The 11,122-nt window shown below is 39.6% G+C and overlaps 1 protein-coding gene across 6 annotated transcripts; it reads left to right on the forward strand.

Annotated features, from left to right (window-relative positions):
• Positions 1 to 376: 376 nt before the first annotated feature.
• tp53i13 (tumor protein p53 inducible protein 13) lies at positions 377 to 9,323 on the forward strand. Of its 6 annotated transcripts, XM_083548699.1 has the most exons (10): positions 378 to 897; positions 2,615 to 2,728; positions 3,515 to 3,550; positions 4,108 to 4,166; positions 4,317 to 4,395; positions 6,302 to 6,430; positions 6,813 to 6,998; positions 7,089 to 7,392; positions 7,435 to 7,860; positions 8,006 to 9,323. In XM_083548699.1, exons 1-10 carry the CDS (start codon positions 802 to 804, stop codon positions 8,113 to 8,115), a joined length of 1,539 nt encoding a protein of 512 aa, XP_083404825.1. In that variant the 5' UTR covers positions 378 to 801; the 3' UTR covers positions 8,116 to 9,323. The 6 variants fall into 6 exon arrangements, with proteins under 6 accessions (XP_083404821.1, XP_083404822.1, XP_083404825.1 ...); XM_083548695.1 differs by having other exon boundaries at positions 377 to 897; positions 7,089 to 7,860; XM_083548696.1 differs by having other exon boundaries at positions 377 to 897; positions 3,518 to 3,550; positions 7,089 to 7,860.
• Positions 9,324 to 11,122: the final 1,799 nt, after the last annotated feature.

The raw sequence follows: 11,122 nt of genomic DNA on the forward strand, positions 1-11,122 counted from the left end.
CTATGCCGAATACAAAGGAAAATGAAGTACTGATCACGATGAAGCAATATTTATGTTATGATCATGAGACAATTAAGTCGTGATAACGAGATAACTTTTAAGTCGAGATCACGAGAAGACGAAAGAAAACTATCGTATAATGCATAGCCTTTTTAGGACAATCTTCAAATCTTAAAATTATATAAAGCTGCTTTGAGACAATGTCTGTTGTGAACAGAAATAAACTTGACAAAGATTGAATACAGTCTAAAGTTTTGAACATACCACTAGAAAGGGTTGTGGGTGGGGTTTTTTTTTGGCTCCCGTGGGCCACCGTAATCCACATGTACTCGTTTTTGTAGGATGTAGTTTGCGCGTGCTAGGATTTGAGGATCTGTCCAGGGGGCGTGGTATAACTGCAGTGACGTCAGAGTCGGAGGTAAACTGGGAGTCGGACATATTGCAGTTTTATAGGATCCCGAAAAAGATCAGTGAGGAGGATGATCAGATCCAGGAGCTCCACTGGAGGAACTTTTAGCGTTGTTTTAAGTCGGGGAACCTGTTTAGAGCAGACTGAGAGGTGTGATTTGGAAAAAGTAGACCCTCGGCCGACGGTATAGTGAAAGAGGGATCAGGGAGAGAGAAGTTCTCTCCGTTTCAGGGTTTTTGGGAAGAAAGGAATGGAGTTCTACTTGTGTCTGCACGGAAACCTGCGCAGTGAACAGAGAGCACAAAGAGAGAAAGCAGCGCTCAGTGGCCTCCAGGGCAGTGGATCTGCTCTAATAAAACAGCTGTGTGTTTGTGTGTGTGTGAGGGAGAGTTATGACTCTCAGGGTTGAGGTGTTGATCTGGGGTCTTGTGTGGCTTTCTATGATCAGATGCTCCTCAGGACTGCCTCAGCACTGTGACAACGGCAAGGTAACACCAACTAGTGACTTTATTATCAGTGTTAAAGCGGTGCTTCTGATTCTTCTGGAAACGTGTACCACGGTGCTGTAGAATACTTCATTCTGATTGGCTGACATTTGTTTTATAAGTTGGGCAGTTATTTTACGCTGAATACGTAGGTAAAGTAGTTCATAACCGCATTACAGCTTAATATCCCTTCGCCACGCTAACTAATATCACGGAGAATGTATGCAGTTGTCCGGTAGAGCACACCGCTCTAACACGAGCTACTTTTAGCAGCGCAATAACGGTGGTGTGAAAAAGTGTTTGCCCCCTAAACCTAATAACTGGTCAAGCGTTTATGATAACTTGCAATATGTCTGTTACAGCACTGTGGAGGAATTTTGCTCCACTCATCTATTCAGAATTGTTGTAATTCAGCCACATTGGAGGGTTTTCAAGCATGAACCGCATTTTTAAGGTCATGTCACAGCATCTCAATAGGATTCAGGTCAGGACTTTGACTAGGCCACTCCAAAGTCTTCGTTTTGGTTGTTTTCATTAGACATTCAGAGGTGGACTTGCTGGTGTGTTTTGGATCAAAACCCAAGTTTGCTTCAGCTTGAGATATTCTCCTTCAGGATTTTTTGGTAAACAGCAGAATTAATGGTTCTATTTATCACAGCAAGTCTTTCAGTTCCTGAAGCAGCAAAACAGCCCCAGACCATCACACTACCACCACCATATTTTACTTGTGGTATGATGTTCTTTATCTGAAATGTGGTGTTACTTTTACGCCACACGTAATGGGACACACACCTGCCAAAAAGTTCAACTTTTGTCTCGTCAGTCCACAGAGTATTTACCCAAAAGTCCTGGGGATCATCAAGATGTTTTCTAACAAAACTGAGACGAGACTTTGTTTTTATTTTTGCTCAGCAGCGGTTTTTGTCTTGGAACTCTGCCAAACCATTTTTGCCCAGTTTCTTTCTTATGGTGGAGTCATGAACAATGGATGTTGTTGTGGGGTCTTTTGTGACCTCTTGGACGAGTCGTTGGACGAGTCGATTGTGAACAGGTGTGGCAGTAATCAGGCCTGGGTGTGGCGAGAGAAATTGAACTCAGGTGTGATAAACCACCGTTTTAACAGGGGGGCAAACACTTTTTCACACAGGGCCATTTAGTTGTGGATTTTGTTTTCCCTCAATAATAAAAAAGTCATTTAATAACTGCATGTTGTGTTCACTTGTGTTATCTTTTACTAATATTTAAATTAGTTTGATGATCTGAAACATTAAAATAAGGAAGGGGGCAAACATTTTCACTTTTCACACCACTCTATATGACTTCAGACAGCTGAATTAAATGCATTTTACCTTAAGCCTCAGTTACTAAACGTTATTTAAGACATTAACAGAGAGAGAGAGAGAGAGAGAGAGAGAGATGAAAATCCTGTGGCGCAAAAAAAAAAAAAAAAAAGCATCAGTATTTATTTGTTTTATTTTCTACAGTATAATTAATTGAAATAGTTTATTATTTGTGAGTCGTTAGGTTTGTGTTTAGTTAGGCGAAGTGATATTGAGCTGTTATGCGGTCAGGATCCGGCCGGAACTACTTTACCTGTGTATTAAGTATAAAATAACTACACCTGGAATATCTGTCAGCCAATTAGAATTAAGTATTAAACATGAACGTGGTACAATTAAGAAATAACGTATATGGTATTTTTTTTCCTCTTCTAAATAAGGCCTGTCGTCAATTCTTCCTTATATTTACCCCTAAGGCAAAGCTGGAGACAGACCTCCCTTCTGCGGATGAGTTTCTTTGCCAGAAGCCATGGTCGCAAACATCACCTGCCCTGGTAATATTTATAAAATCCTTATCAACATCTTCGTTACAGTCTTAAGCTATGTTGCGCACACCAACGATAAATCCAGGCAGCATACTTTTACAAAGTAATTCTTCTTTTCAAAGTAAAATAAAATACATTTTATTAAACACCACAAAATAATTTATTTTTATATATATATATATATATAAAATGAGATTGGGTTCCACAAAATGTTCTCAGTGTTATTTTGTCTCATAGTTCACTGAACTACCATGAGTAGTTCTATAACTACAGTAAAATACGCTATTTCTTTGCACTATTTAGCAAATATTAAAGTGCAGTAATCTATGCCAAGTCAATCATTAGACTTCTTATGCATACATTTACACACACTCAGGAACACAAGCAAACTGTGTCATAAGCAAAAGTGTCTTATATAGCAGCATTATAAACTCTAGATATGTATTGATGGTTGTATGATGATGATGGTGTTTGGCATGTCTAACATTTGTGTCATTTCAGTCAATTCTATACACATACACGTTCCATACCTTTAATTACACTACTGAACCATACAGCGAGCATGTACAGTCTGAGTGTTACCAGTCTATCATTTCAGGGCAGTATCTGATTGGTGCTTTCTTTATCATATTATATGCATGTACAAGAAAAAGTGTCCTGTGTAACTAACAGCTGTTCTACATCTACTACATGTAGAAGTATATCTCAGTACAAGTGAACACGGCTTACACAATGAACCTTGTACTGTTTTGGGAATTTTACCTAATTTGTTATCTCCCTCCCTTTGTGTTGCAGCAGCTCCATGATATTTCCACCAAATATTCTCTAAAGGTAAAACATATAACGCTCCATGTTTAATAAATGTCCTTTTTGAATGAGTGTTTTTCCACCCACACACAGCATGAAAGTAATAAAGGTGCTAGTAATTAACAAAACTGAAGAGCAAATGCATAGTGAGTATCAGCGATTCAGTTAATCCCGAAGGTGTTCAATAAGAGCAAGGTCAGAGCTCTGTAGCAGGCCACTCAAGATCTTCCACTCCAACCCATGTAAACCATATCTTCATGGAGCTGGGCTTGTGCACAGGGGTATTGTCTTGCTGGAACAGATTTCGTCCTATACAACTGTGTGTTTCTACACTACAACTTGAGGTAAAAGTTTGGGGAAGGTGTCTCTAAACTTTTGTCAGTATAGTGTATAAAATGTGGAGTAAATCAAATTGTAGGGGGAAAAAAAGAATCTGCATATGCAGCAATACGTATAAGTAGATGGCTTTTATTCATCTTTTCAATTTCACCAGAAGCGTCAGTGCATCCCAGGGCAAACAGATAACTGGTCCTGATTCCAGTTATACATCATAAATCTTTTATGGCCCTTTATCTTTTCAGCCAGCTGAGTGTGTCTGCATGGATTTGCACATAACCTACAGTCACACAATCCCCAACAGGTAGAGGTACACACACACTGCACACTGTTCTACTATACGGAACACGTCGTTGTTGGCTTAAACACTTATGGGTGCTAATTCAGAAATGTAGAATAAAAAATAAGGTCATAAAAAGACTGTTTAGGTTTTGAAATATTTTTTCTTTTTTAGTGGAGCACACAGGCCTGTAGGAGCTCAGAGTGGAGAGTACCTGTATTGCCCTCCTCAACGCTGGATAAACAACCTGAAGGTAAATGACTTTTAGATAGATCTTCAGCAAACAGCTCCAGCCCAGAGTCAAGACAATCTTCTAAGTGGTGCTATAATAAGGGAAGGATAGCCAGCTGTTAGAGCGGCACACGTCACAGACTGCAAAGTCTGACACTGTTTCTGTCCCCGTATGTGAGCGACAAAGTGAATATATTGATGATTTTGTTAGTTACTGTGTTGGCCACAGTGGAGGCGAGTGTGTTGGTGGTGTGTGGATGGGGGTTGAACACTGCATTGGTATCTACACTGAAGATGGGGGAATTTAATGAAATACAAGTTTGGCTCGTTTGTCTTTGTCTTGGCTGCTCCCCTGCTTGGTATGCTGTTCTCTCCGAAAATTCCACTCCAGACCTGTAACTTCTTTTTTTCTTCTCTTGTCTTTAGCTTTAGTTTTTGCTGGACTCATGGCCTCCTCTCTGTCTTGGATAATAAAGACCCAGTTTTGGGGTATCGGTGTTTCATTTTTACATCTCAATTTGTTTGAAATTTGTCTGTAATCGATCACACAGGTTGTAAAAAGCATACCAGAGCCGTTGAATAATCTTGTCAGGCTTTCCAATGTAACATATATTAAGATGCGGTGCGGTGCCCAGAATTACACAGAGGAGAACCGACAGTTGAGATGAAAGTACCCTTAACATTAGCACAGATCAGGTCTAATATTTATTTTCACATGATTCATTGTGTGAACTTTGGCAGCATGAAGGAGGAGTGCATGACTGTTTAATGGATCATTAAACAGAAGGAAAAAGCAAATGACCAGCAACATCACCAGCCAATCAAGACCAGTAGGTATTTCAACATGCTTATCAGTCACACTGGCTTCTCTCACCTTCTGAACCGGCTTTGTTTATCCTGCTGCTATATTACAGAGTTTTTCGCATGTGTGACTCAATACCCCATACGACTGTACTCCCCAAGAAGTGTTTTATCCCAGGCTTACTCAGGCCTCAGTGGATAATCTCAAACCAGGCAACAGTCTTTATATGCTTAAGTTGTGTTGTATGAGAGGTTTCTGTGACGCGATCATAATCCGTGCATTCTTCATCTTGTATCTTCTGAAGAGATCTTCTATCGTTCAGTCATTTACATTTACACCACGTTGTTGTAGGTGGAAAAAAACTCCCTTTGTATTTATTTGACTGTGATTAGGATTTATTGTCATATTCCACTATGCTACAAGGCTATATTTAAGATTTGAGTTGAATTTAGTTGCTTAATGTGATCAGATCAGTTACATGGCTACGTATGTATTCATGGTTGTGCAAAAAAAAAAAAAAAAACGAAAAAGAAAAAGAAAACCAAGAAAATCTTAATTTTGCTTTTACAACAAAAGACTTTGTCAAGGTACAGTAATCCCTGTATCTCTGTAAGTCTCTGTAACTGTATAAATAAAATAGCATTTTTGGCGTGGCGTCCGTTTATCGCGGTTTTGTAACGTGACCACTGCGATAAACGGACGTCACTCAAAAAATGCTATTTTATTTATACAGTACTGTACTGTTAACATTTTACTTAATTTTATAATGAATAATTATATTTTTATTAATTCATTTCATTATTTCAACATAAAACTCCATAAAAACAATTCCCTATAAGTATTTTAGGTCTATCGTGCTATCCGCGAGAGACCTGGAAAATCAGCCAAACAAATGAGTTATGTGGCAAATGCAATTTCACGAAAGCGGGTGAATACTGTATAATAATTTCCTCACCGCCTTCCAGTGGGCTCACCACCTGCAGGAGGGACCGTAAGGGACGGTGCTGTGAGGATTGGGCAGCAGTCGAAGGCGGGGGCCTACTTAGACTGCTGCCCCCGCGACCCGAATTACGGATAAGCGGGAGAAAATGAATGAATGAATGAATGAATTTCCTCACCTCCACAGGATGGCGCCACAGTGCTCCTGTTTCACCCTTGTGCTTCAGAGAACATTCGCAGAAGTCTTGCGGCTGTGGCTCACTCCTGCCTGCCTCACTTCATCCTCACACCTTATCCTCAACTCAGCCAACAAAGAGTGAGACAATGCTTCGTACCACTTATTTAATACAGCTTAAAGACTTTCAGAAACAAGGACACTTACTGGCTTGGTGTGTTTCACACTGATGAGTGTGTTTGAACTAAAGAAAACATATTTTATACTTTAACATGCAGTTTTGACAGGAATTAAGCTAATCAGTACATGCACTACAACTGAACGTGTCAGATACACAGTTTTTATAATGATTGTTTTATAATAGGGCGAAAACACTATATCTCAGTACTTATAGGCATTTTTGACAGTGTCTGTGTCATATAATTTATTACTGAAGACGAAACATAGCTAGGAGTTTTTGTAAGAGTATGTATAATTATCATAAAATTGTTTACAGTTTCTTTCCTGTTTTCTTTCCTATAAGCCATTTGCCTTGGTCTCTTGGGGTCACACACTAGAGATGTCCCACGTCACCACTTCAGGAGTGTGTGAGTGGTTACACACAGTTTCCACCAGCTTTAACCAAACAACAGCAAGCCAAAGCAGAAATTACAATCTGTATTTGACAAAAGCTGCTCCAGTGGACCGTGCACTGGATATCTCTGAGAAGGTCAGTGGATATCTCTGAGAAGGTCAGTGATTATAATAATGTTGTTGTGTTTTTTTTTTTTTTTTTTATATTGTTCTAAACTTTTGCCAGTCTCTACAAGCATGCTGTGTGGAGGTTCTGTCTGCATACGAGACAACAGCAAGAACGAGGAAACGCCGAGCAGTCCTGCAGCCTGCAAAAAGAGAAATAAAGGAAGAAGAAGTAACAAACTCCGGAAAGCCTTCATCCAACGACTCCGAGAAGGACATGCTAAATCATACCCACACACAGCCACTGAACAATAGTGAGAGCACAGATTCACTATCAACAGGCCTTCATGGCCATGTCCTAACCCCTTTCCATACTGCCATTCGCTCAGAGGAGCGTGGTGGTGGTGGCGGTGGTGGTGGTGGCGGTGGCGGCGGTGGCGGCGGCGGCGGCGGCGGCATGGAGACAGACACAAAGACAACAGCCACACAGTTGCCACTAAAAGAGTCTCATGGGTACAGCAGGGATAAGGAAACAGTGGAAAAGATCCATGATTCACAGACTGCATTGAACTCTTTAAAGAAGATCAATACTATGGCTGTGAGGAAGCAGCGCATTAAAACTGATGTAGCCGAGTTGAGTGCAGGTGGAGGCTGTGCAGACCCGGGTCACTGTGGGCCCCCTGATGTGGCCACTGAGGTGATCGAAGGCCCACTGAGGGGACGCAAGATGATTGTCCAGCGTTCTGATGAGGCAGTGTGGGCTGCAGCGGCTCTGGGCTTCCTCCTGGTCCTGCTCACGCTCTCAGTGCTCCATACACGCCTGTACCGAAACTGCCGTGCACCATCCAGTCTGTACTGGCCTGAGAGCCAGCAGGACTATGAAAGCGTATCAGGTATGAGCTCGTTTTGGTCTTTCCTGTTTTGTTAAAGCAATTTTGGTGATTTATAGCAGACATATTTAAATGTTTTCGACATTTCATGGATGAATATTTTTGTTAGTAATAATATGGAATTGATTAGGTAATGGTTGTGTTGCAGACATCATTCGCAGGAGGCTGAGGATGGTGAGCAGGAGGAAGAGAAGAGCAAGCCAGAGCAGGAGGCAGGAGCGTCCTTTGCTCTCTGACTCCAGCAGTGATAACGAATGACCCGCAGAATGGTAGCGAAGGGGTCTGGTCTCTTCCCATGGGCTAAAACTCAAGTCTGCATTTCATAGCACTGTAGTTCCCTATGTGGAGGACAGGACCTCATTTACAGGACCTCAAGCAAGGCTTTTTTTACATCGCTGAGGTCCACAAACATGGACTTATACTTACTTTATTTAAAATGTTTTGTTTTTGAAGGTACAGTGTTTTGAAATAGTATTCACCCCAATGGTTATTTCCATTTTTGCTATATTATACCAGATTTAAGTGTCTAAGAAGGATATGTAGTGCTTCGCTTTAAGAGATCGTCTACAAAAATATTATTATTATTAAATACATTCATTATGTCATCAGAATGGATTGTAAAAACTGCTTATTCACCCCTCAATATTAATTGTCGTTTTGTAGCAATTAACATTTTTCAGGTTGAGATTTTACACATTATGATTTTCTTCCATTCCAGTGCAAAGTTTCAGTTCAAGCAATTTCAGATAATTTTTTATCCCATTCCAAATGTAAAACCTGATGGTATTTTTTTTAACCCTAAGCACAGCAGAGCTAGCTTGATCTGCCATTTTATAACAGTTTTTAATCATTTTAAGGACATCTTATTAATTAATTTCATTGTGTTATTGTAGAGTTTTGCTTTAAAATGAGCAGAACAAATCCACTACTAATGATGATCTAATATTGTCTGTATTTACTGGGTTTATGGATTTGAGTCCATCTATCGTCCTTTCCCAACATCATGACCCATGAACCAGTGTCTGATTGGTTAAATCTCCTTAATCATCTGTACTTCTGTGCATAAATTCGATGATGCAATATAGCAAAAGGAAATAATCACAGGGGGCAACATGTATGTAGTTTTGTAAGATGTGCAAAACATTTGCATAAACGCAAGATATGAAGAAAATGAACTGGTAAAAAACCAGTTAATGCGGTTTGTTTGTTTATAATGCATTTAAAAGGTTTTATGCTTTTTGCTTTTGAAAAGAATTTCAAAAGCATTTTTTAAATATCAGTCTATTGTTTACATCGTCCTTGAAATCAACTTGCATGTCAAGCTCAGCCCTGAGCAGTTGTAAATCCAATGTATGTTTGGAGGACATTCAGAGAGGAAGACTTGGGGACAGGGTGGGATTATCAGTGTTTGCAATTTGCTCAAAAAAGAAAAAAAAAGTTTAAATAAATTACATGTAAGTTGCTCTAAAGTTTTGTTTCAGTTTTTTGTTTAGAGTCGAAATATAAAGTCATGGATATTAAAAGAAAAACACTTAAAATGGCATTACATCAATGGAATTATATAAAATATATATCTATTTTTTCCTTGGCAGCTTTCTAAAACATTAGAAAATTGAACACAGGAGAATGGATGATTAGCAGAATACTTTAGCCAATAACTGCTGCCAGGAAGTTTAGATTTGGCTGCAGATGGACCCTTAAGCAATGTGACTCAAAACAGACATTAAAACAAAAACAACACCGAAATTGGCGTAATGCGCAAAATCAATGTTGTGCAATGCTCACTGCATTCCCTGGAGATGAGGCGTAGTGAAAAGCTGTGGTCTAAATTGAAGAGGGAAGTCCACATACACAAACCTAATAACAAAATATAATGCAGTTGAAATTTTTAAGTCCAGGAAGAGGGTCCCCAACGGAGTGCTCTCCACTTGTTAACTATTCTGGGAGGATTTTAAGTGCTGTAATCTTCTTCATTTGAATCTCTTCCACATAGCCTTTAGACTTTATGGATGCTAATAGGGTTAACTCTGCCTTAAAGTGGTCAAACGTTTTTTTCTGAGCAGCAGGCATTTTGTTTAAGTAAAGATAGACCACCTATTTCATATTTTCAACCATGTGTAGATAGGCGGTATGTGTCAAAGTAACATCCACATAAATGGCAGGACACACACTTTCCCAGCAGAACATTACCCAGAGCATTATAATGGATTGCCTTTTTCCCATAGTGCATTCTGGTGCCACCTCTTCTCCATGTAAGTGATGTACAAGTACTGAGTCGTCTACATGATGTAAAGGAAAATTTAATACTCAATACAATGCTCAGCGTTCCAGTTCTGATGCTCACATGCGCATTGTAGGTGCTTTTGCCGGTGTACAAGGTTCCGCATGGGCTATCTGCCCGGTCTGTGGCTACACAACCCTGTACACAGCGAGCTGCGTTATACTGTGTGTTCTGACACCTTTCTATCAAAGCCAGCAATTTGGGTTACAATAGCTCTTCTATGGGATCAGAATAAATGGACTAGCATTCTCTTCACATTCATTAATGACCCTTGTGCGACCATGACCCTGTAGTTGTCTTTGCTTGAACCACTTTTGATAAATACTAACCACTGCATTCTGAGAACATCCCACAAGACCTGCCTTTATTGAGATTCTCTGGCCTATTCATCTAGTTATTACAGTTTGGTCCTTAGGCTTCCAACTCATCCGACTTCATCTGTCAGTGGTTTTAATATATTGGATCGTTGTATTTGCCAGTCACCATGGACAACTTTATTATTATTATTATTATTATTATTATTATTATTATTATTATTATTATTATTATAGGTGTTAAAGCCCCACCTACCGCAAACAACACAAAGCTCTGAAACTCACAAATATTCAGTATGTTGTTAAGCAACTGTGCGTGTATATGGTCTGGATACTGTTTGTGATTCTCACAGCATTGTGTAACAAAAGCAAAATAATAAATGCAGTGCAATATGTGGCTCATTCGTCTTAGGCTTCATATTGTGAAACTGTTGTAATAAATAAGAGACACAAAGAAACAATGTGGCAGGCTGTTAGCATCACACTTCAGCAACAGTCATTACGCAATCTTGCTATTTGTTATCATATACTGGTCACACTGTTGATTCAAGAAGGCAAACGGCTAAATCTCAAGTGCAGAACAGATGATCTATGAATAAAATGTGACTTTGCTCAGAGCAACTCTTCATCCAAGTTTGATGAATCAGATGAAATGTTATGTTCATGGCAT

The sequence above is a fragment of the Silurus aristotelis genome (genome assembly GCF_946808225.1).
Source record: "Silurus aristotelis genome assembly, chromosome: 8".
In the NCBI taxonomy this organism is placed as follows: Eukaryota; Metazoa; Chordata; class Actinopteri; order Siluriformes; family Siluridae; genus Silurus; species Silurus aristotelis.

Excerpts from the sequence above, each read along its gene's own strand:
- tp53i13 (XM_083548695.1), top strand. The coding sequence starts at position 802 with ATGACTCTCAGGGTTGAGGTGTTGATCTGGGGTCTTGTGTGGCTTTCT. Across the intron at positions 898-2,614 it reads AGCACTGTGACAACGGCAAG|GCCTGTCGTCAATTCTTCCT; the intron begins GTAACACCAACT and ends CTTCTAAATAAG. Across the intron at positions 6,431-6,812 it reads CTCAACTCAGCCAACAAAGA|CCATTTGCCTTGGTCTCTTG; the intron begins GTGAGACAATGC and ends CTTTCCTATAAG.